The sequence below is a fragment of the Mastomys coucha genome, unplaced genomic scaffold (genome assembly GCF_008632895.1).
Source record: "Mastomys coucha isolate ucsf_1 unplaced genomic scaffold, UCSF_Mcou_1 pScaffold12, whole genome shotgun sequence".
Classification (NCBI taxonomy): Eukaryota; Metazoa; Chordata; class Mammalia; order Rodentia; family Muridae; genus Mastomys; species Mastomys coucha.
In genome coordinates, this window is record NW_022196894.1 from 72,812,483 (window position 1) to 72,839,015 (window position 26,533).

Below are 26,533 nucleotides of genomic sequence, written 5' to 3' on the forward strand. Positions count from 1 at the left end.
AGACCTTACACCACTCGTGTCTAGTCTGTTTGTCAAAGCCGAATCCCGTGCCCACCTGGCCAGAACCCCTAGTCCCGCGGAACAAGGGACCCCGAAAGAAATCCCGGTCCGCAGCAAGCATTCATCTCAGAGTCCTGGATGTATTGGGTTAGGAGCTTTTTGCTTTTTGCATTTTCTTTGACTGTTGTGTCAATGTTTTCTATGATGTCTTCTGCCCCTGAGATTATCTCTTCCATCTCTTGTATTCTGTTGGTGATGCTTGCATCTATGACTCCTGACTTCTTTCCTAGGTTTTTTATCTCGAGGGTTGTCTCTCCTTCTGATTTCTTTATTGTTTCTATTTCCATTTTTAGGTTCTGGATGGTTTTGCTCATTTCCTTCACCTGTTTGATTGTGTTTTCCTGTAGTTCTTTAAGGGATTCTTGTGTTTCCTCTTTAAGAGCTTCTAGCTCTTTACCTGTGTTCTCCTGTATTTCTTTGAGGGTGCTATTTATGTCTTTCTTAAGGTCCTGTATCATCATCATGATAAGTGACTTTAGATCTGACTCTTGCGTTTCTGATGTGATGGTGTGTCCAGGACTTGCTATGGTGGAAGAATTGGGTTCTGATGATGCCAAGTAACCTTGGTTTGTGTTGTTTATTTTCTTATGCTTGCCCCCTGCCATCTAGTTATCTCTAGTGCTACCTGCCCTTGCTAAATCTGACTGGAGTCAGTCCTTCCTGTGATCCTGGTTGTATCAGAACTCCTCAGAGTCAGGCAGTCTCTGTGACCCTGTGATTCTGGGATCCTGTGACTCTGAGCTTGTTAGAGCACCTGGGAGTGCAGCAGCTTCCTCTGGGTGTTGTGGGACAGGCTGCAGAGCTTGCACCCAAGGTCCCCTCAGGACACCAGCCCAGAGAGACCAGAAGGAACCCGAGCCACTCTGCTGATAGAGTTCCTGTGTGCCTGGTCCCCTAGGTCCCAGTTACTCCTGGTGTTGGGACAGATGTTGGGTCCTCCTCACCTCTGATCCTGAGGGTGTCAGAGCGCCTGGGAGTAGAGCTTCCTCTGGGTGTTGTGGGACTGGCTGCAGAGCTTGTGCCCAAGGTCCGTTCAGACACCAGCCCAGAGAGACCGGAAGGAACCCGAGCCACTCTCTATGTGCAATATTTTTGTAAAATTATTTTAAAATGCTACTGCAATTGATTTTTGATATTGCCTATGGTCTAAAAAAGACTGAAAATTGTTACGCATAGTTCATCGCTTTTCAGGTTCAAAATACTATACTCAAATATAGCCTCAGTTTCTTTACTATATGGCTAAAGATTTCTCTCTTGACAATATTTCCAACATTGCACCTAGATTTTTCCCCTGTATTTATTAAATGTATGCACTTGGGTGTCTCATTAGCAACACAAACTTCATACTTTCCTTTCTAGTCTAAATTCTCCCAAAATATTTTTTTTCTCTGATCAGTTATGGCTAATGTGCAGCTACTGAACAGTTTTAAAGTTTTCCATAGGGAGTCTCTCCTATGCAGCTTACATCAGTTCTTACTTTTGCTCCTAGTATACTGAAATATTGTTTATGCCAAACACTTATCAAAATGAAAATAGGTTCTTATATTTTTATACAAACACACTGAAAAAAATCTAAATGATGCTATGCTCAATTTCATGTCTACTTAAATATGTCAAGCTTAGGCATTCTCCTCATGGTGGAAATGGTTCAGTGAGATGCGTAAGCTGTGTTCTGCCATCACTTTCTACAGTTCTAGGTAGGTAATACAATCACCTTTAAAACATACATCTATCTATTTATTAATTTGTGCATGTCTGTATATATATGTCTGTAAAATATAAGTATTATAATTGACTAGATGGATTCCCCACCCACTGGAATGAGGATTTGAATCAGAATTAAAATTAAAGCTTAAAGAAGGGTGAGCAAAAGGGTGCACTAGGTTAGTGGGTTACACCAAGCCCGAAAACCTGGCCTTGATCCCAAGGACCAACACAGTGGAAGGACAGAACAGAGTCTTACAAGTTGTCCTATAGTCCATCAGTCACATATAAAACACACACACACACACACACACACACACACACACACAGTGTTGCATGTTTCATTTACCCCTACCAAACATTGTCTTGTATTCCTACCCATTTTCCAGCTATCCATCCTTGTCTGAAGACTATAGTTCCTTGAATTTGGGCGTCATACTTTTTGAGTGATATAGCTTCAGTATCAAAATTCATGTTGGGAGGACATTTATTCATTGATTCTCATAATGATGGCCATTTTCCATGGAAAGTAGGAAATGTTGAACAAGGTCGAAATGAGGAGTCGTGAGGAGCTGGAGAAGTGTCTCAGATGGCAAAATGTCTGCAGTGTAAGCATGTGAGCCTGTGTTGAGATCAATAGCACCCAGGCACAAAGCTGGGAATAGTGGGAGAATTTAGACTAGAAAGGAAAGTCTTTGTAATACTATCCCTGGGAGGCAGTGGAGGGAGATCTTGGAAGCTTCCTGGCAGGCTAATCTTGCCAAATAGATGAGCTCCAAGATGAGAAAGTTAAATCCCTCTTAAAAGTAAGAGTTCATGACTAGACACTTAACTTTAAAGTCAGCCTCACCCTGGGCAGTTACAAATGAACTAACATACTGTAGTATGTTAAAAGGCACTCTCCCTTCAAAGTTTTCCAACAAGGCCTATCCTTTAGCTGCAGTATATCTACAGCATAGTGAGGATTTCATCTTTGGTCATGTTCTGTGACGCATAGATGGTGATTCTGGAAGAATCTTACAAAAGTGGATGGACTGAGTTCTCATGAAAGCTGTCCTTTGGCTGTGGCACAGCAACTACACTCATTCATTTAGAGAAGCTATGATGACCTGCACAAGATAATCACAAGGTTGGCCCTGTCATCATTTTGTAATACACAAGGGGGTTAAAGGATGATGATGCCACACATCTCTGAGGAACTATTGACAGTTATGGTTGTTGGGAAAGACAGTATCATTTAGTTCAGTGTTTGTGGCTAAGCTGCTTTTGATCTAGTAAGTAGTCTCCTACCAGACTCATGCAAACAACCATAGTTAAACTCAGTCATAGACATAGACACAGACAGACAGACAGACAGACAGACACACACACACACGCACACACATACATGCACACACAATTTAAAAAGCCTTTTAAAAACAACATTAAATACTTTTAGTTCTCCAAAAAGTTCTGTGAATTTACCATCAGTGCTCTTTAGAAAAGCACACTGTGGTTTATAGATGAATTCTTTTGTATGAGTCTCTTTTACTTCCTGAGAACAACGGATCAAAGTGCTTTTCTCAGTTCTCCTTTGATGTGGTATGAGAGGGGGAAGTAGCTTCTGTCTAGGCTGACTGTTCTAGGGGTAGCTGGTCTCCGGCCAACAGCAGCATAGACCTGAGATGAATTTTCATCAAGGTAACCACCTACAAATGCCTCCCTCTGTGTTTACATACCCGCAGGTTGGCCTTTCCAGATGAGATTCTTAGGAGTCTTTGATTTATAACAAGTGGTGGCACTTATCCTTGTTGCAGGTACACTTTTCTGATTGTTTGCTTTCTACACTTTTTGACATTTTTTTTGACATTTTTTTTTCTTTCTGACACTGTTTGCTAATTTAAATGACTTTCTCAGCTTTACTTTTGGTGTTTTGCTTCATCATTGCAACAAAATATGAAAAATACTTAAAATTAATACTATTATGGGATGTAAGTTAAATGATGTATCTTGTTTTATTCTCCACATTGTTAATTAAAATAACTCATCTACCACATGGTAAACTCTTATTTGTGTTTTCTATACTTTTTGTACTCACTCATTGAAGATCTGACTTTATAACAATAGTAGAATGTTACAGTATCTTAGTTATCATAGTCATAATGGTCAACTTTATAAAACTGCATCTTTGCAAGCTTATAAAACAAACTTTTCACATTTTATTAAGATTAAACTGTATTTTTCTGCTTGTCTTATTTTATTGGTGTGAAGTATTTAAATTCAATAGCCACTTACCATTTTCTTAAAAACAGTTTTCAAACATACTTACTTTGAAGTGTCAGTTTTACTTTGAATTTACTTTCAAAGTTTTGAAACATAAAAATCCCAATGTAGACATTTCCTAATTTCAGAATCTACAGTGACTCTGCACAGGGAAGCACTTCTCTAATGTGGTTTAGACACTCCAGAACTGTGAGGTATTTAGGTCCTTTTAAAGAATTGTGTGCCAATAATCCTGAAATAAGACCAATGAAATTTAAAAAGAAAGCAAAGGCTAGAGAGGATCCAAGCATCAGGTGTAAGATGCAATAGCTCCAGAACTGATGGAAGACTACGTAACTTACCTTTAAGTAATTTAAACTTTTGCCAGTAATGTTAATTTTAAATATATGTTAAAGATTAAAAGAATAGAACAGAATCCATATTTATGAAAATTGATCTGGTTGTATTATTAAAGGACAATGAAGAAGCAGAGTTGTTCCATATATTTTTTAAATTTTATTTTATTATTATTAATCATTCTATTCACTTACATCTCAAATGATTTTCCACTTCCCGGTTACCCCTCCACCAAACCCCCCATCCCACATCTGCCCTCCCCCTCCCTTTTGCCTGTATGAGAGTGCTCCCCCATCCACACATACTCTCCCTCCCCTTTGCTCCAACATCCCCACATATTTTTTTTAATTTGCAATCTAGTTTTTCTTATTCCATTTAATTAATTAATTAATCAATTTCCTGGTATTTATTAAAGCATCGCCATGGATCTTAAGGGCCTGAAGCTATCCTTGGAAACTGGTTTCATTCTCTTTTCCAATTCTCAAGACAAAGTCAGGACTAACCTGATCTATTGCTCCTCTGTTCTTCAATCCATGCCCACAGAGACTGCTGTAAATGCCCCCCAGAGATCACTGGAACATCCTCATCTCCAACCGTTTTCCAATGAATGGGACTGCAGCAGAGGCAAAGATGTTATTAAGCATCTGAACTGCAATGCTCATGGAAACTGCATGCTCTCTGCTGTGCTGTGCGTTGGATGTATCCCCTCTGGAACTAGGACTTGTGTGTTCCATCTTACATGTAATGTTTTATCTTTTCCTTTTCCTTTTCAATTTCATTGTTTTAATTTCAGTGTCACTGGCCCATAATACTTTAAACTAACCTAAGTACTTCACAGTTCTGGAGTGTCTAGCCTACGTTAGAGAGGTGTTTCATACTGCAGACATGCGCCGTAGAACTATGGTATTCAGAAACCAGGAAATGTCTCCACTGGAATTTTTATTACAGGGCGTCTCAGTTAAGAATGGAAATATGAAGAGTTGCTAAAGAGTGTCAAGGTTAGGTAGCTTTAATAGGTTTGATCATGACAATATGTCTTCAGTAAATGTTCCATGAAAATTACAGAATATAAAAATGTAGGCGAGATTACTAAGCTGCATATAAGAGGGTGACCTTTTTTTCTAGGTGACACCATATATAGACAACAGAAACAAGAGCTTGGACTGAGAAATTAGCTAAGGGATGTTTTTATGGATGAAGATATTTCCATTCAGTTTATAGATGAATGCATTTAGAATCAACAGGAGTTTTTAGGACATGTATTGGCTGAATGCTTGTTTACCTCCAGATTTGTATGATGACGTCCAATCCCCCAACTTCTTTGCATGGTGGTGTTTTGAGGTGAATAGAAAATGAAGATAGAGCCATCATTAGTGTCCTTATTGTCTTATATGAAAAGAGACAGAGCTGTTTTTTCTCCCTTCTCTTCACCAAGTGAGGATGCAGGAATATATTCATATAGCAAGGACAAAGCAGGCTCTCACTGGATGCCTGGTCTTCCAGCACCATGATCTTAACCTTCCCAGACTTCAGGATTATGGAAAGAGGATATTTATTGTTCAATATTATCAAACCATGACAGTTTGTTATAGCAGTCTTAGCTGACTTGGACAGAGCCAAAATAAATTTGTAACAGAAATGAGAAGTAGCAGGACTAAAAGCAGTCCCTCCCACATATGGAAAGAACACAAATTGACAAAGATCTTAAAGTCCAGCTACAATGATCCAATAAAAATTTAAAGAATCTTCTAGATTGCAAACTACAACTTAGACCATAGCAAATGTCCACACTTCATCTGAAACTAAAAGCATTTCTATTGCTGCTATCAAAGAAAATAAAGTATGGATTTGGGTGGATTTCCCTCTAAAATTATTGTCTATAATGTACCAAAATAGTTCTCACTAAAAGTAAGTATATGTAGCAATGACTATAGAAGTTGATTTTGCTTGATCATTCTTTAATATATGCACATATTAAAACATCTAAGAACTCATAAAATATAAAGGCTTTGAAAGGAAAAAGACTTGAACATGCTGTAATAATGCAACAAGAATTTTGGATGCCATGGTAGGTGTTAATCATGCTATAAAGAAAGCCATGGTTCTTTGGCATGCCTCTCTTGAAAATGCCTATGTGCATTTTCTGATGCTGTAACAAAATATATGAGGTTGGGTGGGTTAAAAGGATTTTTCATTAGTTCATAGTCCTGGAGGTTCAAGAGAACCATACATCAGCTATCTGATCCACCTGAGTGCTCTTGTGGGGACTTTGTGATAGAAAGTACAGCAATGGCAGGAGAATTAGAGCTCCTGGCCAGTGGGATGGATAGAAGGGATTCAGAAGAAATTCTATTGTCCACTCTAAAGATCATTGTCTGTGGAGCTATTCTAGGCATGAGGTGACTGGACTAATCCTGAAAGATCATTGATCTATTCATGAGAGAAGCAGCCCCATGAACTCCCAATAGACTCCTCCTCTTAAAAGATTCTATCCCCTCAGTACCAAGCTTTCTGTCCATGAGACGTCAGGGAACAAATCACATGCAGAATGCAACATGTCTCCTCCCTGTGTACCGTTGAACCTTACTCCATTTTTTCTCTGCTCCTATTATCCATGTCTCTCATCCCAGGATTTAAAGACAAGTATTTGTGTAGTAGAAGCCATCTGTAACCTCTTGCTTTTCCACCTGCTCACTCTGTTCCCAGAAATAATGATTCTGAAACTTCTTATATATTAATAAATGCTTACGTCACTATCTTGGTTGTATTCCCTTAGCAGCTCATACCTTAATTATCTGTTTATTTTATTCAAAGTCATGCCACATGTCTGGTTACCTAGTTCTCAGTTTCCTATGACCTACTTTTTCTGGGTCGGGGCCCTGAATCTCCTATGCATGACTATTTTCCCAGAATTCCTTTCTCTCTACCCAATGTCCCACCTTCTAATCTTGCTTCAGTTCGTTGGCCAATCAGTATTTTATTGACAGGTGATGCTTCTATTTAGTACAAGAGATTATCTCATCATATTTGTATTTTATATATATGGAACCTGAGTCTTTTAGTTCTATTTCCAGTTACCTTATTATTGATGATACTACATAAAGACTATGAGGTTACATAAAAATGTACTTCAACTTCCAACAGACCCATGTAAAGCAAGGTACATGAATAAAGCTATTGGAGACCTTCTTAATTTGCCCTCAAGAAGGTCACCACATGACCTCAATCAATACTACACAGAGCAGAATCATGAGATTCAAGGAAATGTCTCTTTTTTTTTTTTTTTTTATTATTTTAGATATTTTCTTTATTTACATGCGAATTTCTCCTTTCCCAGTTTCCCCTCCAAAAAACAAAAAAACAAACAAAAACAAACCCCTGTTGCCTCCCCCCTCCCCATGCCTGCCACCCCGCCCTCTCCCACTTTCTGGCCCTGGCATTCCCCTACACTGGGGCACAGAACCTTCACAGGGCCGAGCTCCTCTCCTCCTATTGATGATCGATTTTGCAATCCTCTACCATACACATGCTGCTTGAACAATCAGACCCCTCTATGTGCAGTCCTTGGTTGGTGGTTGAGACCCTGGGAGCTCCGAGGGTACTAGTTAGTTCATGTTGTTGTTCATCCTAAGGGGCTACAAACCCCTAAGCTCCATTGGTCTTTTCTCTAATTCCTTCACTGGGGACCCTGCACTCAGTTCGATGGATGGCTGTGAGCCTCTACATCTTTCTGGCAACTAAGTTTTGACGTAGATTGAGCTCCTCAACAAGTGGCTAAGTAAAGTCACATTTTAATGGTTCCAAACCTAGATTCTAGAATCTAGATCTCTGAGAATGGCTTGCTGGCCATTTTATCATAGAAAAACAGAAGCACTCTTTTTCTCCTTTCAGGAACTCAGTTGGTTTCCACACTGAGATTTTCTGGCCATCAGATAAATGTTGCCAGTACTTGTCTCTTCAGCTAGTCAGCCTTTGGAACTTTGGAGTACAACAGTGGAAATTGTTGGCTCTCAGACAATTGCTATACCCTCCTCATAGGCAATCTGTGTAATAGTTGCTGTGTTTTGGCCCCATCACTACCTTTTTGTGCACTTGACTCCTCTCTTCAGAAATGAGGTACAGATGCAACACAGGAGGGTATTAACTGCAAATTCTTTTTTATCACATCAACCAAGTTGTATTTCTTACAAGCCCAACTTCAGGGATCTTTTTTATGCAATTAGATTTTATGTGCACACTTTTCTATGCGATTAAGAGGCAAAAATTGTTTGTCTTGTTCCATTAACTAAACATCAAACATTTCATATTGATTTCTGGGCTGGAGAGGCGGCTTGATGGGAAAGACACTTGGGTGCAAACCTGGGAATAGGAGTTCAACTCCCAGAAACCACATAAAGATGGAAGAAGAGAGGCAACTGATTCCACAAAGTTGTCCTTTGTTCTCCATACACTTTTGAAACATGTGTCCACACACATATATAAAGCATAATCCTGAATAGATCATGCCATATGCAGTATTCCACCACACACCAAGCACCTGCCAATCTTTCTGAAACGCAACTCTTTGCTAAAGTGTTTACAGCCAGATGGGTGTTTGCCTGTTATCACAAATACAAGATGAATAGATAAGAGAGCTAATCCTTAAGAGTTAATCTGAGATTTAAAAAGAAAAAAATCTGACCTCTCGTTTAATTTTAAACATCAATTATTCCATTTGTTCAGAGGCTATCTATGTAAGCAGTCACATTGAAAATTCAGTCTAAAATGTTCTAGGGAATAATTTACATCAAAGAGATTCTGAGGACTTGCGTGCGTTCTCTGCTGGTGAGAGCTTGAAAGATTCTTGCTGAGTTGACCAGATGGTCTCTTCTTATTCCCCATCAACACTCTAGTGATCACAAGTCTAGAATGTTTTAATCCTCTTTTAACCTTTTTTTCAGATCATGTAAGATACAGAAAGGCCTGTGTACCTTGAGAGGTCATGAAATACCATCCATTTCCTCACATTTTATCCAAGGAATTGAGATAATCTCTTCATTTTCCTCCCAAATCCACTCAGGTTTTTCCTAGCGTCTGTCACACTAAGCCAGCCTGGCTTTCTCAAGCTTTCTAACTCTGAAGAACTAAATGGGATTAGACTCATCACTACTTTCTATGATAATTAAAGAAAAATGTAGATTGTCCCTGGCACCCATTTTGGTCAATTTGTAGTTTTTTATTTTTTTATCCCAAAATAGGCCATATCATTTAGGACTTTAACTCAAAAGGAGAGCTATATAAACAATATGTCCCTTCATCTGGTCATATATAATTTTCAGTCACAGTATAGGAGGGATATGTTCACTGTTGAGGCACTCAGCAAACTCTCTTCCCAACCTTCCTCACTCATACTAGAAGCTTGTTCCTCAGTGTTCACGTGAGGCTATTGAATCAGTCTTATTGTGGCATTCTGGTGATTACCAAGACATCTGCGGTCACACTGCATCCCACAGTCTCCAGGAAGTGTGTAAGCATTCTTGCTCAGGCCCATACTTCATCCCTACATGATTTATGAACACTCCTGGTTTGTTTTAAAAGATCATAGTCACCCATAATCTCTTGCCTTCTTAGGTGATTTCCTTTCCTCCCATCTCTAACTGAAACCAGCCTCTCTCCAGAGGACAGTGGCTGTCTTACAGCAGCCCTCTTAAGAGGTAGCTGTTATGTTTTTCTTCTTTGTGCCTCTCAGCCAAAAGGAGGGTAGCTTCCCCTTTGCTCAATATCAACCCTTCTAAATCTTTCTTATTTTTTCTGTCACTATGGTATATCACATGCAATGCCTTCTGTTTGCAATGTTCATGTACTTTCATGTATTAAATTTTCAGAAAATGCAGGATAAAACATGTACTTAATAATATTACTTCATAACTCTATGGCTAAAAATGGAAGCAGTTCCAACATTCGCAGATAGTAATGTATTAGAAAGCTTGTGCAAATTACTTCAAGTTTAGATTATATAATAATAATGTGCTTTTCAAAGAGTGAGTGGATTCAGAAAGATGATCTCCTTTAGCATTCTGAAAAAATTATTTGAAAGTTTTTAACTTTCTCAAAGGAGTTGAGATGAGACATGAGGAATACAGAAACTTTAATCCAGTTTTACTATAATTTTAAAATGGAAAAGCAACATTTAGCAGTCAGTTATGTAACTCAGATCTTGTTTATGCATAATGCACAGTGAATCACACTTACACTGAGTCATTTGGGGCACAAAGACAAACAGCTGGTGAATATGTAGAGAGAAATTTATTGAACCCAGTATGAGTGTTCTTTTATTTTCTCAGACAATTTAATTACTCTGCTTTGGTATTTTTGGAGTTGTTCTTTTGATTACTCTGATTTTTAAAATCTGAATGTAAACTGCAGGCTATATTCATTGCAGAATACAAAAGATGTTCATTTCTTCTTGTCAATTTTTCTTGAAATATGCTTCATCCCTCCTTCTAGTTGGCTCCATTTCTAAATCTATGGGATTCATAAGCTCGCCTTGTACCTGTCCATCTGTCTTTTATTACATACTGCTGTGATTCTACCCTCAGACTTCCTGTGGTCTTGTGCACATAAGAAACAACCTGTGTCCTGAAGAAAATGAACGTGTTCTTTCTCACATTTCCTAACTAATTGCTAGAATCTTACTTTTCTGAAACATTTCATTAAGTTATGTTCCTTTATCATACACTGTAATAATCTATCTGTGAGAACACATCTAGATCTCTATATTAACTAAGTTATATGAGTGAACATTGGAATGGAATGTAAATATATACACTGTATCTAGACAAGTCCTTTCTTGAATCAAAATGTTATTGCAAGAGTTCTTGCTGAATTCACCTGCTCCCTCAATGTCTAGAAACTTCCCACCAGTTGGGTCCTACAGAATTAGATGCAGTCTTTCTAACTTACCACCTGACCTTTTAATATTTGAGCCAGGTAATACAGATGGCTCTGGGGAACCCCCAAGCCAATAGCATGATGAGAGTTGTCCTGACCCCATCTCTGATTCTCCTATTCAGTCACTGTTTTAATTTAGAAAGAGTGAGCCACTACCAAAGTTCTTTCTACGGCAGCCATTATCTATTATCTCACCCCTATGATGAGAGTTTTAATGCTAGACTCTCACCATGCAAAGACCCATGTACTAAAGACTCAGTCCCGAGTTTGGAATACTGAGAACTAGTAGAAACCTTAAGAGGATATGTTTAGTGAGAAGTCGTCTTCCAGTGACTGACAGCTAACTATCCAAGTCTCTACTCCAGAAAATTCCTCAAGATCCTATGCTATCTTATCATAGGCCTAAAACCGTGTAGTGAAACCTGTAAAACTGTGAACCAAAATAAGCATTGTCTATGTAGACGTCAATGGTGCTAGGCACACAATGATGGGAAGTAATATGATACATTAGTGGTCTCTAATTCACTGTAGAGAAAGTTGAGTGAAAAATACAGATGTTCACAGGACAAGCTTGTACATAGGAAGTGTAGGAATGGGTATCTGGCTTTCTCTTTGATGAAAATCTTAGCATTCAGAAGTAACAAAGGACTGAAGGGACGTCAGCTTGTCTTTATTCATCAGAGCTGATAGCTTCTTATTTCCTTCATTCTGGCAATCTCTAGATCATTTTTCCCACATTCATACAACCAAGTTTTACTTTCTATTGGCTCCACCATCAATTGTCTTAGGAGCTGAATAACACAAATTCTTTATGGTTTTTAAATAAATGATATCATTCATTATAATGTATAAAAGCAGAGATCAAAATAATGTGGAAAGATAAAGTACCATGTAAAAGATTAATTTCATATTCAAGTCCATTCAAATCATTCCTACTGACCTCTAAAACTTCCTGCCATTTTTGATATATTTTCCTTGGAAAAAAAATATCTCCTTAAGCACATGTTAAGGATTTTTGAGTGAACCTACATGAGCAGGGGTCCCCTCACAGTGAACAATGCCAATGGTTTCCCCACATGGCAGCCCATGAACTGCAAGGATATGTACCTGTCCTGTTACTGAAGCTTCCGTGGGAGACCTGGAACCTTTGACATAATAGATTAAATATTAAGTTCCACCACTCCTCTGAAAATGTTGCTTATTGAAGCTGAATACTTCAGGCAAGCATGAGAAAATAAGCAGCTGGATTTTGAAATCATATGCATTTTGTCAACTTATTTTTACTCTAAATGTCTGCAGAAATCACTGCGTATTAGCTGTTCTAAATCAATATCCCTTAACATTTTTTTTCAAAAAAATATATGGAATCTGCGTCAAATCTATATGAAATAAAGGTGAAATAAAGCTTCATGGATCAATGAAATTTGTACTGTTTTGTACTCAGAGCTGGAAACAATTATGTACTTTAATAATAAAGCAATTAAAATTATCCTGTACACATTGTAAATGCTTGGTAAGGATGCCTTTTCCTCTGGACCACAAAAGAATTTTAAAATGTCACATTTATTTCAAGAGCTCTTTGCAGTCATAAGTGGATGCATAGAAATAGACCAACAGTCTCTCAATATGAACACTGATGAGCAAAGATCTGTTCCTGAGGAGGGAGAAAGTGTACAACAGCACAGTTACTAGCATTAGCACATGGGAGCAGTGTACCTGTGCTCAGTTCTCAATAACTCTGTGCCTTTGTTTAGCCCCTGAACCAGATAATGAATCAAATTCTCCAATTCAAGTCACCAGAGCAAGGTTGCACCGATGTTCTTCATCCTGTAGAAAATTTAATTAGAAGAGAAATGTAGCTCATTCCCTGCAATTACTCATCCATTATCTAACTACTATATTAAGTCAGGGATGGAAAATTCACTCCAGTGTGGAACAACAGTGATTGAACACTTACCTTAGCAAATCCCAAACCAATCCATTTAGATCCTAGAGCACATGATGGAGAAGTGTGACTACACTGTGCAAGCATCCAAAAGGATCACTTCTTTTTACCCTTCAGCATCCCTTTACAAGGACAAGGTTAATGTTTTAACTAATCAGCCTTTTTGCTACCATGACTTCATAAAGTTCCCTGAAATGTCTTTATTAGTCTTAACAGTGGGAAAGGACAGTGAAATCCTTTTTCTATACACCTGAGAGTTGTAGCACTGTAACCCTGAAGACTTAAAACAAATGCTAGTAATGAGTATTAGACACTCATTAATCTCCAGCAGATACCAATTAAAACCCAAGGAAGCCATTCCTTCCTGAGGCACTAAAACAAAGCTTGATACTTCCAGAGAAAATGACTCCCTAGCCTAAGGCCCAGACACAAATACTTCTTTGGGAAATGGTACCCTAAAAATCAGTTTGCCTATCTGCTCAGCCAATTCTTGTAAAGGTCTCTTGTTGTTGTTTGTTTGTTTGTTGTTTGTTATTTGTTTGCTTGTTCCTGCTGGAGTTACCAGATTTGTGAAGGGGAAGGGACAGCTAACTACAAGTTAAACAAAACCAGATTTCACTCAGCTAATCTTAATTAGATGTGCTGTACTTGGAGTATCTAGTTAAAAGGCCATTGACAAGGCACTGGATATGTTAGGAATTATTACTAATTCTCCTGATCTTGCCTCTTTTCTCACCATGTTCTTGGTCAAAAATATCTCAAACACTGCTTGCCAGTCTTATTCTATGCCTGAACCTGACTGTCAGGACTCCAGTCCCTAGAGTGTCCCCTATTATCTGTATGAGTTTGATATTGATTGATGAAGAGAGAGGGAGAACCTGTGTTTACTCTCAGCTTCAAAACCCAGAAAATACTTTCTAGCTTGCCATTTAGGCAGGCAACAATCCTATATCCTACAATAACAGCAGGAAGCTTTTGTAAGAAAGTAGTTTGACACCCATACCTGTGAATAAATGAATCTGGTAAAGATCTGATCATGGGGGAAAAAAGATTATTTGAGTTGCAAGATTTTATAGATCCATAATAAAAATCAGTTGCCAGTTAACAGTGTTAAACAAAATAACAAAAAAGCATGTATTTTAAACTTTATAATTTTAATTATTTCTTCTGTTTAAAAAAGAACAATTAACTTTTATGACATTGATATAAACCATTTATTAAAAGATAGCCTTGTTCAAATTTTTCTATCGAGAGATAATTTGTTCATATAAAATGGTTGTTTTTTGGCAAATGATGTGAGAAAAATATTTGACACTTTTCATGAGATTTACAGTTGAGTTGTCTAAAAGCTGTGCTCAAAAAACTTCATCAATCTGGTTCTGTGTTCCTGCTGTTGTAAAGCCACTAGAGGGCAATGGTTAGCAGAAACACAGAACTTCATAGAAATGAATAGGACAGTGCAGAAGAGAACAAGGGAAAGATGGGCAAGAGAGAGAAAAATGACCAGCTTGACTCAAGACTGAAGATTTTGTTGTCAGAAATCAGCACAGGGATGAATCTAACTTTCTATTTCAAATGCATTTTACTGCAGTATCATCTTTGTCATTTGTCCAGAATAATGTTGAAGCCAACTATGCCAGTAAAGGCACTGCTGTGAGTGTTGTGTGTGTATGTGTGTGTGCTTGTGTGTGTGTGTGTGTTGGGGTGTATTGTGTGTGCGTTGGGGTGTATGGGTGTGTTGGGGTGTATTTTGTGTGTGTGTTGGGTGTATGTATGTGTGTGTGTTGTGGTATATGTGCAATTGTAGGGAGGTGTATGTGTATATAGGGGTGTGTATGTGTAGGAGTGTATGTGCGTGCATGCATGTGTGAGTGTGTATGTGTGGTGTAGGGATGTGTGAGTGTGTGTGTTAAAACTAAAGAAAAATTGGGTTTCTGTGATTGAATAACAAACATTGTGGTAATGTCAATGTATCACTTGCACTAATCTAATGGAAGGGAATTGAAAAAGTACACCTGACTATGGAAGCCACTATGATAACCATTCCTAGACAACTTGAGGACGCACTGAAATTTTCACAGGATAGATATTAGGGCTTTGAATCGATCTGTATCCTAAGTAGTAGAAAAATTTGACTATCAGAGAGGAGTTTAGACTAGTCACAAGTGTACACACACACTGCAAACATCACATAAATCTAACAAGTTCACAACAACAGATAAAACAGGTCAACTGGTACACCATCAGCTCAAGTAAGAAAGAGTAAGCTAAGCAGACCCCAAGAACACAGAAAACACAGCCGCATACACATGCTGATTTTGCTGTTCCTCCAGGTGTGTGTGTGTGGGGGGGGTAGCAATAGCATATTCAGAGTCGGCTGACACCAGAAGCAAGGACAGGGACAACTACCCATATAATCTCTAAGATTCCCAACAAAACTATCCAGGCTAAGTGATGTTCCCTACTGTAACCTTTAATTATCATATTACATGTTGTGTTCTCTATGAACAGCCAAGTGAAATAGAATTTAGTAGATATATCTACTAGAAAGTATCCTTGGGGCCAATATGCATGAAAAGGTGGATGTACAGTCACAGTGCTGTTATGGGAATGGAGGGTAGAATCTTGTGAAGGCTTGTCGCTCACCACAGTCATTTATTCTGCTTTGGACTGAAACTGGCTAATCTTTTTACCTTAATTTGCTTTACCAGTTATTTAATGTAAGGCTACCACACCCCAAAAGGCTCTAGCACCTTCTCTGAGGGTGAAATAATCTTGGGAGAGGCTTGGCAAGTAAATGTTCTTTGTCATCAGCCATTCCAGCAAATGGGGAAGTGAGCTGTCCATCAAAAGTCTGGATGGTAGAGCTGCATGTCGATCACAAAGTGGGGTGATATCCTGCTTACTTATAACTTCTCTATCTCCAACTCTGAGAAAGACTGTGTTTGCCATTGTTATCACCTACTTGAAGAACTCATCAATAATCCCTCTGTGAAGTATGGAAAAGAACTCGCTAATGGCTTTCTGGATCCTGTATCCTTCCTGTATCCTTCTAGAACATGTCTATGCTCCTTCCTGTTTCTCTGTTGATATTTGGGGGAGAGTGAGGGATGTCCCTCTGGCACACCCCCTCATATAAAACATCCTGTCACTTAATTCTTGGAAACAGTTGGTCTGTTCCTGTCATCTGACCTATTTTCTCCTTTTTCTTTATATTTGACCTAAGTTAATTTCATAATGTCCAAACACTCAATGTATCTTCATTTTTCATACTCCCAGTTTCTCTTCTGTTTTGGCTTCCATTTTCTAAACCATAATTAATCCATCAAGGTATTTTGAAATTTTCTGCCATCCTAATTACATGAATGCTTCCCATATAGCTTAAATCCCAAGCCTCAGCCATATTAAAAGAATAAATGTTGTTTGCTTGATTGGTTGTTTTTTTAAACATTTTGCCTGTGCATATTCAGGGAGGACAGCAGCTTCCTCTCCCTATTCACCTAGTGAAGGTGATAGTCCATCTCTTTCCATTTCTTAGAAAAGATGACTGTATTTGCAAAGGAATAAGCAGAGATCAGCTCGTCAAGATTCCTAGAAGCACTTCTGAGGTAGCAGTGACTGGATTTTCAGGAAAATGGGAAGGCAAAGAAGAAGAGCATATCCAAACTGTATCCCCAGTTCTTGATCATGAATGAATGGCAAGCTTACGGTTAATGACAGAAAACTCTCTAAACCAGTACACATCTGTCTTAGTCAAGGTTTCTATTCCTGCACAAAATATCAAGACTAAGAAGCAAGTTGGGAGGAAAGGATTTATTCAGCTTACACTTCCACACTGCTGTTCATAACCATAGGAAGTCAGGACAGGAACTCACACAAGGTAGGAATCTGGTGGCAAGAGCTGATTCAGAGGACATGGAAGAATGCTGCTTACTGACTTGCTTCCCCTGGCTTGCTCTACTTGCTTTCTTATAGAGCACAGGACTCCAAGCCCAGGGATGGCACCTATCACAATGGGCTGCACCATCCACAATGGGCTACACCATCCACAATGGGCTGCACCATCCACAATGGGCTAGGCCCTCCCTTCCTTGATCAGTAATTTAAAAAATGCCTTACAGCTAGATCTCATGAGGCATTTCCTCAAGGGAGACTCCTTTCTCTGTGATAACTCCAGATTGAATGAAGTTGACACACAAAACCAACTAGTACAACATCTAACCTGGGCCTTTGACAAGACTGGTAAAAATTAGAAGCATATATGACACACATCTAGCCATGATCATGGCCCAAACTCACAAGCCTTGACTCACCAACAATCTTCTTGTTCTCTTCAGTCTTTATTTTGAGGTTCTCAGTTGAATGCAATATGATAATGATTTAATGACACTACACTGGGAACCTTTAATGAGGTCATAAATTACATATAGATTCAAAAATGAGAGGCTACATAATCAGAATATTAAGTTAAAAAAGTTGGGCATAGTAAATAGACAACTTCCATATAATAAAAATTAAGAATATATATTTTTCACAGAAAGTTGAACAGTAATTCGATTATTACCTCAAAATCCAAAACTTAAATTTAAACTATTAATTTCCTTATATGACATCCTTGTTTTTCTCTAAGATATGCATAGACCAATTATGAGTTTGGGAGAACATCACTATGAATTTCTCTTCTGTTATTAAACAGGTGCAAAGAATTTTAACCTCAGGACCATCAGCCTTGAGAGCCCGCACTGGAGGGTTGTGCTTTGTTTTCTAGCACACTGAGCAGCATCCCAGCCTCTACCCACTCTACTCTTACAGCAGGATCTCCTTTCATACTCTCATGGTAAACAAAAAGCTCTGTTCAGATACTGTCAAGTGTCCCCTTGGGAAAGTGTCAAGTTAACTCTGACTGCCACATTCCATTAGTGTTAATACAACCTTATTTATCACATTTCAGCAGTTTGATAATTAATACTCTAAGTCCATATTTGTTAATCCTATTTATCAGCTTAAGCTCATCCTTTTAGCCCTTTGAATTTTTTCTTTTTTGTTATTACATATTTTCTTTATTTACATTTCAAATGATATCTCCTCTCCTGGTTACCCCTCTGAAAAAAATATCAAAAACAAAAACAAAAACAACAAATAAAACAAAAACAAAAAACAAAAAACTAACCCTATTTCCTCCCCTCTCCCCCTGCTCACCAACCCACCCACACTGGGGCATAGAATCTTCACAGAACCAAGGGCCCCTCCTCCCACTGATGACGGACTAGGCCATCCTCTGCTATACATATGCTGCTGGAGCCATTAGTCCCACCATGTGTACTCTTTGGCTGATGGTTTAGTCCCTGGGAGCTCTGAGGGTACTAGTTAGCTCATATTGTTGTTCGTCCTAAGGGGCTGCAAACCCTTCAGCTCCTTGGGTCCTTTCTCTAGCTCCTTCATTGGGGATCATATGCTTAGTCCAATGGAGTGGTTGTGAGTCTCTACTTATGTATTAGTCGGGCACTGTCAGAACCTCTCAGGATACAACTATATCAGGCTCCTGTCAGCCAGCGCTTGCTGACATCCATAATAGTGCCTGGGTTTGATGAGTGAATATGGAAAGGATTCCCAGGTGGAGCAGTCTCTGGATTGTCCTTCTTTCAGTCTCTGCCCCATAGTTTGTCTATGTGACTCCATAGATGGGTATTTTGTTCCCCCTTCTAAGAAGGAACAAAGCATCCACACTTTGGTCTTCCTTCTTCTTGAGTTTCTTGTGGTTTGTATTTTGGGTATTCTGAGCTTCTGGGCTAATATCCACTTATCAGAGAGTGTGTATGCCATGTGTGTTCTTTTGTGATTGGGTTACCTCACTCAGGATGATATTCTCCAGATCCATCCATCATAAGAATTTCATTAATTCATTGTTTTTAATAGCTGAGTAGTACTCCAGTGTATAAATGTACCACATGTCCTGTATCCATTCCTTGGTTGAGGGACATTTGAGTTGTATCCAGTTCCTGGCTATTATAAATAAGGTTGCTATGGACATAGTGGAACATGTGTCCTTATTACATGTTGGAACATCTTCTGGGTATATGCCCAGGAGTGGTATAGCTGGGTCCTCTGGAAGTACTATGTCCAATTTCCTAAGGAACACCAAACTGATTTCCAGAGTGGTTGTAACAGATTGCAATCCCACCAGCAATGAAGGAGTGTTCCTCTTTCTCCACAACCTTGCCAGAATCTGCTGTCACCTGAGTTTTTGATCTTAGCCATTCTGACTCGTGTGAGGTCTCAGGGTTGTTTTGATTTGCATTTTTCTAATAACTAAGGATGTTGAACATTTCTTTAGGTGCTTCTCAGCCGTTCAGTATTTCTCAGTTGAGAATTCTTTGTTTAGCTCTGGATTGTCCTTCTTTCAGTCTCTGCTCCATAGTTTGTGACAGAATACAAGAAATACAATCCACAAACCACAAGAAACTCAAGAAGAAGGAAGACCAAAGCGTGGATGCTTTGTTCCTTCTCAGAAGGGGGTACAAAATACCCATCTAAGGAGTCACAGAGACAAACTATGTCTTTTTATTAGGGAATTGAGTCCATTGATATTAATAGATACTAAGGAAAAGTAATTGTTGTTTCCTGTTATTTTTGTTGTTAAAGTTGGAATTCTGTTCTGTGGCTACTTTCTTTTAGTTTTGTTGAAAGATTACTTTCCTGCTTTTTCTAGGATGTAGTTTCCCTCCTTGTGTTGGAGTTTTCCATTTATTATCATTTGAAGGGTTGGATTTGTGGAAATATACTGTGTAAATTTGGTTTTGTCATGGAATACTTTGATTTCTCCATCTATGGTAATTGAGAGTTTTGCTGGGTGTAGTAACCTGGACTGGCATTTGTGTTCTCTTAGGGTCTGTATGACATCAGTCCAGGATCTTCTGACTTTCATAGTCTCTGGTGAGAAGTCTGGTGTAATTCTGATAGGTCTGCCTTTATATGTTACTTGACCATTTTCTCTTACAGCTTTTAATATTCATTCTTTGTTTTGTGCATTTGGTGTTTTGACTATTATATGGCAGGAGGAATTTCTTTTCCAGTCCAAACTATTTGGAGTTCTGTAGGCTTCTTGTATGTTCATGGGCATCTCTTTCTTTAGGTTAGGGAAGTTTTCTTCTACAATTTTGTTGAATATATTTACTGGCTCTTAAAATGGGAAGTCTTCACTCTCTTCTATACCTATTATCCTTAGGTTTGGTCCTCTCATTGTATCCTGGATTTCCTGGATGTTTTGGGTTAAGAGCTTTTTGCATTTTGTGTTTTCTTTGACTGTTGTGTCAATGTTTTCTGTTACCTTCTGCATGTGAGATTCTTCTATCTCTTGTATCTGTTGGTGATGGCTCCTGACTTCTTTCTAAGGTTTTCTATCTCCAGAGTTGTCTCTCTTTGTGATTTCTTCATTGTTTCTACTTCCATTTTTAGGTCCTGTATGGTTTTGTTCAGTTCCTTCACCTGTTTGGTTGTGCTTTGCTGTAATTCTTTAAGGGTTTTTTGTGTTTCCTCTTTAAGGGCTTGTACCTCTTTACCTGTCTTCTTCTGTATTTCTTTAAAGGAGTTATTTATGTCCTTCTTAAATTCCTCTATCACCATCATGAGATATGTATGATTTTAGATCCAAATCTTGCTTTTCTGGTGTGTTGGGGTATCCAGGACTTGCAGTGTTAGGAGTACTAGGTTCTGGTGATGCCAAGTAGTCTATTTTTTTGTTGCTAAGATTCTTGCATTTGCCTTTAGCCATCTGTTAATCTCTGGTGTTAGTTGTTCTTGCTGTATCTTACTGGGTATGTAAGCCTGTGTCAGCACTTCTGGGAGGTCAGCTCTACCCTTCTAGGACCTGTGTGCAGAGGGCTGTAGATCAGCTCTACCCTTCTAGGACCTGTGTGCAGAGGGCTGTGGATCAGCTGTGCAGATGATGAATGAGGGCTGCAGCTTCTGTGGCCTGTGTGCCCCAGTTGGTCCCACCTGAGACCCAGGGTCAGAGCACTCCCTGGAGAGAAGCACACCTGGAGGAAAGGTGTGCGGAGGGTTGTGGATCCGACGTCCCTCCTTGGTGTAGACAGAGGTAGGAAGGGTCCTGTCCCTGCTACCCTGCCACTTCTGGGGCCTCCTGGCTGGTCCCACCTTTAAAAGTCAGCTGGGCGGTGGTGGCGCACGCCTTTAATCCTAGCACTTGGGAGGCAGAGGCAGGCGGATTTCCGAGTTCGAGGCCAGCCTGGTCTACAGAGTGAGTACCAGGACAGCCGGGGCTACAGAGAGAAACCCTGTCTCGAAAAACCAAAAAAAAAAAAAAAAAAAAAAAAAAAAAAAAAAAAAAAAAAAAAAAAAGTCAGTGGAGAGAAAATGGTGATCTCACCTGAGACCCAGGGTCGAAGCACTCCCTGGAAAGAAGCTCTCAGCTTGCTGGAAACTTTCTTTGAATTTTTTAATCCCACTCATTACTTATAGTGTAATTGAAACTTATATTTAACAAAATATTTTACAAGTAAAGTATGTTGTTTCATATTTTCTTTAATGTAAACATTATCTCATGTGACAGTGATCTCTAACATAACAAAAGACTCAGTCTCCTAGTTTAAGCAAACTTTTATCTAAGATAGAAAGAGAAAAGGACAAATTCAAAATTGTAATAAAATATTCTGCTTATTTTTACACTTAATAAAAACAAGGAGGGCTGGAGAGATGGCTCAGCCGTTAAAGGCTAGGCTCACAACCAAAAATAAAAACAAGGAATTAAATAAACCAATATTTTGATAACCTGAACTACATAAATGTCCACTTTTATGGTTTACATATGTTTATATGCATTTGTATACTATCATGAACATAAAAGGGGCATTTAATAAGTAAATGCTAAACTAAGCCATAACAGGTTGTATATAAAATCATTAAAATTATAAATATATGTCATGCATATATGCATATGTATAATAACAAAGAACTCAGGCATCTTCAGACTGATTTTTAGATCTTTCTTTACTGTAATGACAGCCATTCTCTTTCCTTTATAATCTCTATGGCCAATTTTGTATTACAATGACAGAGTTCAGAGGCTATACACGAATCCTCAACAGAATTTCATGAACTTGTGTTCAAAGGTAACACCATGGTCAATAGGAATGCAATAATATAGTTCTTTTAGCACCAGAACCTTAACCTATGTGTGGTCTCTGGGAGCTTGCCAGTGAGTCACCAGGACAAGCAGAGGTGAATGTTCTGCTTAGACAGTTAATCCCATATGTAAGGAAAGGAAAACTACCACATCAGAGACTTACCTCTAAGGTGAGGTTTTGATACAACAAGCTAATGTCCAGGGAGTCTCTTAGCCCTCAGGCTGTGAACGAGCTGTTATTTAATGTTTCCAGCAGATGGCGCCAAGGTAACATTATGCTTTTCAAAGACTCCTTCAAGCTGCAGCAAAATGAAGGCTTGTTCCCATGACCCGCTGTCATTCATGACTTTTAAAACCTGACTCTGAATATCCTATTGCTATCACAGTCTGAACAGACTCTTGCCTGTGTACTGGATCTATGTATAATTACCAGTTTTGTTTCTGTTGATGGAAGGCTATATTACAGGGTTTATAAATCTTTCACTGATCAGGTTATAAATAAATGCTGTAAGTATAATTTCACAATAATAAGCAACCAAATCTCTTATTTTTAAGTCAAGGGTCATATTTGAAATGTGCACTATGTTTTAATTTTCACTAAGCACCGTTTCGATCTAGCCTTAAGTCCAAAACAAGAGCACTTACTAGGCCTTGTTTGATCTACAGTGAGGAGTCTCAATTAAAAATTACAAAGCTTTGGATAAAAGTATTAAATTGTTTACAGACAATAGCAGAGACCAGAGACCAATGGTTCTCAACCTGTGGGTTATGACCCATTTGGAGGACCCATATCTGCTACCCTGCACAACAGATTTTTACATTAAATTTCATAACAGTAGCAAAATAACAGTTATGAAGTAGCAACAAAATGGCATTATCATTGAGGGTTACCACAACATGAAGGACTGTGTTAAAGTGTTGCAGTATCGGGAACTGTGAAAACCATTGCTATAGATGCTGGATAAAGGAGACTCGGGTGTAAACACTTGACCCATGAGCTCTGCAGCAATGTTTTCAGGCATTCTTTCTGTCTTTCTCAGTCTGAGTTTAGAAATCAGAGGACAGAGGGCAACTCTCCAAGCATCACTTCCCTCTTTCCACCTTCTCTGGAGGCATGCTCTCTTGTTTTCTTGCTGCCTTCTGCAAACTCTAGGCTCACTGGCTCTTACACTTCCTGTTGATTTTCCTGTCTCTACCTCCCATCTCACAGTAGGGGTGCTAGGAATACATGAAATCCCAAAGTCAGATTATTCAGGTAGTCAGGCTTGTGTGACAATTGCTTTCACTTGCTAAGCCATCTTCCTGTCCCACACTTTAATTTCTTTTATGAAGACTACTATCCCTGTGCTACATTGAGGTCTCTCTCTCTCTCTCTCTCTCTCTCTCTCTCTCTCTCTCTCTCTCTCTCTTGCTCTCTCTCTCTCACACACAAACACACACACACCACACACACACACAAAAGCCTTAACAATTTTACTTCAATTACACTGCAAATGTCACCATTTCTCTAAAATCAATGATGATATTTAGAATAATCTCATGTTGAGTATTTATCTTCCAACTCATTTTGGTTATTAAAAATGGCAAAAATAAATCTTCAAGACTATGAAATAATACTAAAACAAGCAAAAGTACACAAAAATCATTAAATCATTAAAGAATTAAAAATATTCTCTATTGTAATGGCATACAACAAATCAATGAAAGGGATACAAAATTCAAATACATATATCATGATAACTTAGAGTATGAAAAGGTACAGATTGCTAGCTATTATAGCTTATGATAATATTTAATAAGCAATTATCTGATGAAAGAACAATTTGGAAAAGAATAGATGTATATATTTAAATACAATAAAAAATGTAATCCCAGATAGATTAAAGAATACTAAGAAAACCATTCTGGCAGGTTTGATAGTATCAGTGGCATGGTGTGACTCTTTGATGGGTACAACTTACCTGACCAACAGTGAGAACCTCCTGAGATCACTGTCCCACCCACAGTGGGAAAGGAAGAAACCAAAAGCATTGTTACTTGCATGTGAAGCCTGTCCTTATTTACGAAAAATCTTTATAATTTTTTTTACTTGCTACTACTTTTAATTGAAATTTTTTCATACAATATATTTTGGTTATGGGTTCCCTTCATCAGCTCCTCCCAGAAACTCCTCCCCTCCCCACCAACCCAGCTCCAAGCCCTTCCATTCCTTCTCTCACTAGAAAATAGGAAAATAAGCAAACAAACCACAATAAGGAAATATGCAGCTTCTGGGGGTGGGACGCAGGGGGAACCTCTAGAAAGTCTCAGAAACTCCAGAGGTGAGATACTCTCAGGACTCAATGGGGAAGACCTTATGCTAAATGACTAAAGTGGGGAGAGGGAACTCAAAGAGTCCACTTCCAGTAGAAAAAAAGGACCCAAAGTGGAGGGATGGAGTTACTCACCCACAGTCAAATTTCTGACCCAGAATTGTTCCATCTAAAAGAACTGCAAGGACGAAAATGGATAAGAGACTGAAGTAAAGGCTGTGCAGTGACAGGGATTCAGTGACTGTGGGATTCGTCTTATAGGGAGGGGGCACTAAGGCCTGACACTATTACTGATGCTATGATGTGATTACAGACAGGAGCCTGGCATGAGTTTCTGCTCAGAGGCCCTACCAGCAGCTGACTGAGACAGATGGAGATACTTAGACCCAACCTTTGGACTAACATCAGGAACCCCTCTGGTTGAATTAGGGCAACACAGAAGTAGTAGAAGAGGAGAGAGAACCCATAAGAAGACCAGCAGTCTCAACTAACCCGGACCCCTGGGAGCCCGCAGAGACTGAGCCACCAACTAGGTAGCATACATGGACTGGTACAAGCCTCCATCCCTACTCCCTATCCCCGCTACCCCTCCACATATGTAGCACAGAGAACTGCTTTGTCTGGCCTCAGTGGGAGAGGATGCACCTAATCCTTGAGAAATCTGAGGACCCATGGAAGGAGGGTGGAGTGAGCACCCTCTCAGAGGCAAGGGGAAGGAGGAATTGGGTTTGGAAATGAGAGTGGATGGGGGGCAGCAGCTGGAATGTAAAGAAATAAAATAAATAATTAAAAATGCAACATATCAAAGTAAAAAAAGGAAAGAAAAAAAACAGAAAAAACACATTCACTGAAAAAAAAAAAAACTCATAAAACACAAAATTGGAAATGATAATCCAAGTTAAGACCAGTAAAACAATCAAACAAAATTGCCTAAACAAATGAAAATATACAAAAAGTATATTTTTGTTGTATACTTTTTGTATACAAAAATACCATCGAGTTCATGTTGTGTTAGCCATCTCTGCTGAGCAAGGAGCCTACCCATAAGTGTGCTTGATATACTCAGAGAGAGTCCATTGGAGAAAAAAATAATAATAAAGTTCTCCTTTAGTGAAATGGACATCATTTGGAAATGGAATGGGAGATCAGGCCCACTTTCCATTATCAGTTCTGCGACCCCATGTGACTTGAGCCTGTGAAAGTCTTATGTATGCTGCTATAGTCTCTGTGAGTTTCTATGTGTACATATCCTGTTTCCCTTGTGTCCTCCATCTTCTCTGATTCATAGTCTCAGCCTCTTCTTCCACATAGTCCCCTGGACCCCAAATGGGAAGACATGATGAGCACATCCCATTTAGGACTGATGATTTCAAAATGTCTCACTCTCTGTATGTTGCCCAGCCATGGGTTTCTGTATTAGTGCAGTTCTTGGCCATCAAAGCATGAGTTTCCTCTCCTGGAGAGGATCTGAAATCCACTTAGAAAGAGGTTGCTTACTCCCATAGCTTTTTTTTACCAATATTACATGAGAATACCTTGCTGGCAAGTCACCATTATAGACTGATCATTTTGTCACTGGGTTGGTGTTTAGCTTTCTCCATTGGTAGCCTTTCAGGACCATGTTAGTAGGGTTGGAGGCTCTAAATAGACACTAGTTCAGCTTTTCCACATTCAATGCGACATATATGTTGGCTTAAGCAATAGGGCCTTACCATCAGTTTATGGAGTACATTCAATAGCCCTGGTGACCTGGCCTGCAGGTCCAGTAATTCACGGGAACGAGGAGGGTCACAATCTGTGAATAAAGAATGGGCGAGAGAGACGACAGGACTCAAGGAAGCA

At 39.0% G+C, this 26,533-nt stretch overlaps 1 protein-coding gene across 4 annotated transcripts in view; it reads left to right on the forward strand.

Moving 5' to 3' along the window:
- Rbm11 (RNA binding motif protein 11) overlaps positions 1 to 26,533 on the forward strand; it is a 272,518-nt gene that overhangs the window by 10,915 nt on the left and 235,070 nt on the right. The window contains exons 5-6 of one of the 4 annotated variants that reach the window (XR_004116804.1): positions 17,934 to 18,074; positions 25,005 to 25,260. Coding sequence is in view for 2 of the 4 variants with exons in the window: in XM_031364267.1 (XP_031220127.1) it covers positions 17,934 to 18,005 (72 nt within the window). In the remaining 2 variants the exon portion in view is untranslated. Of the gene's footprint in view, positions 1 to 4,905; positions 4,984 to 17,933; positions 18,183 to 25,004; positions 25,261 to 26,533 lie in introns of those variants that run through there. The other 3 variants (XR_004116803.1, XM_031364267.1, XM_031364268.1) reach the window with 3 other exon arrangements.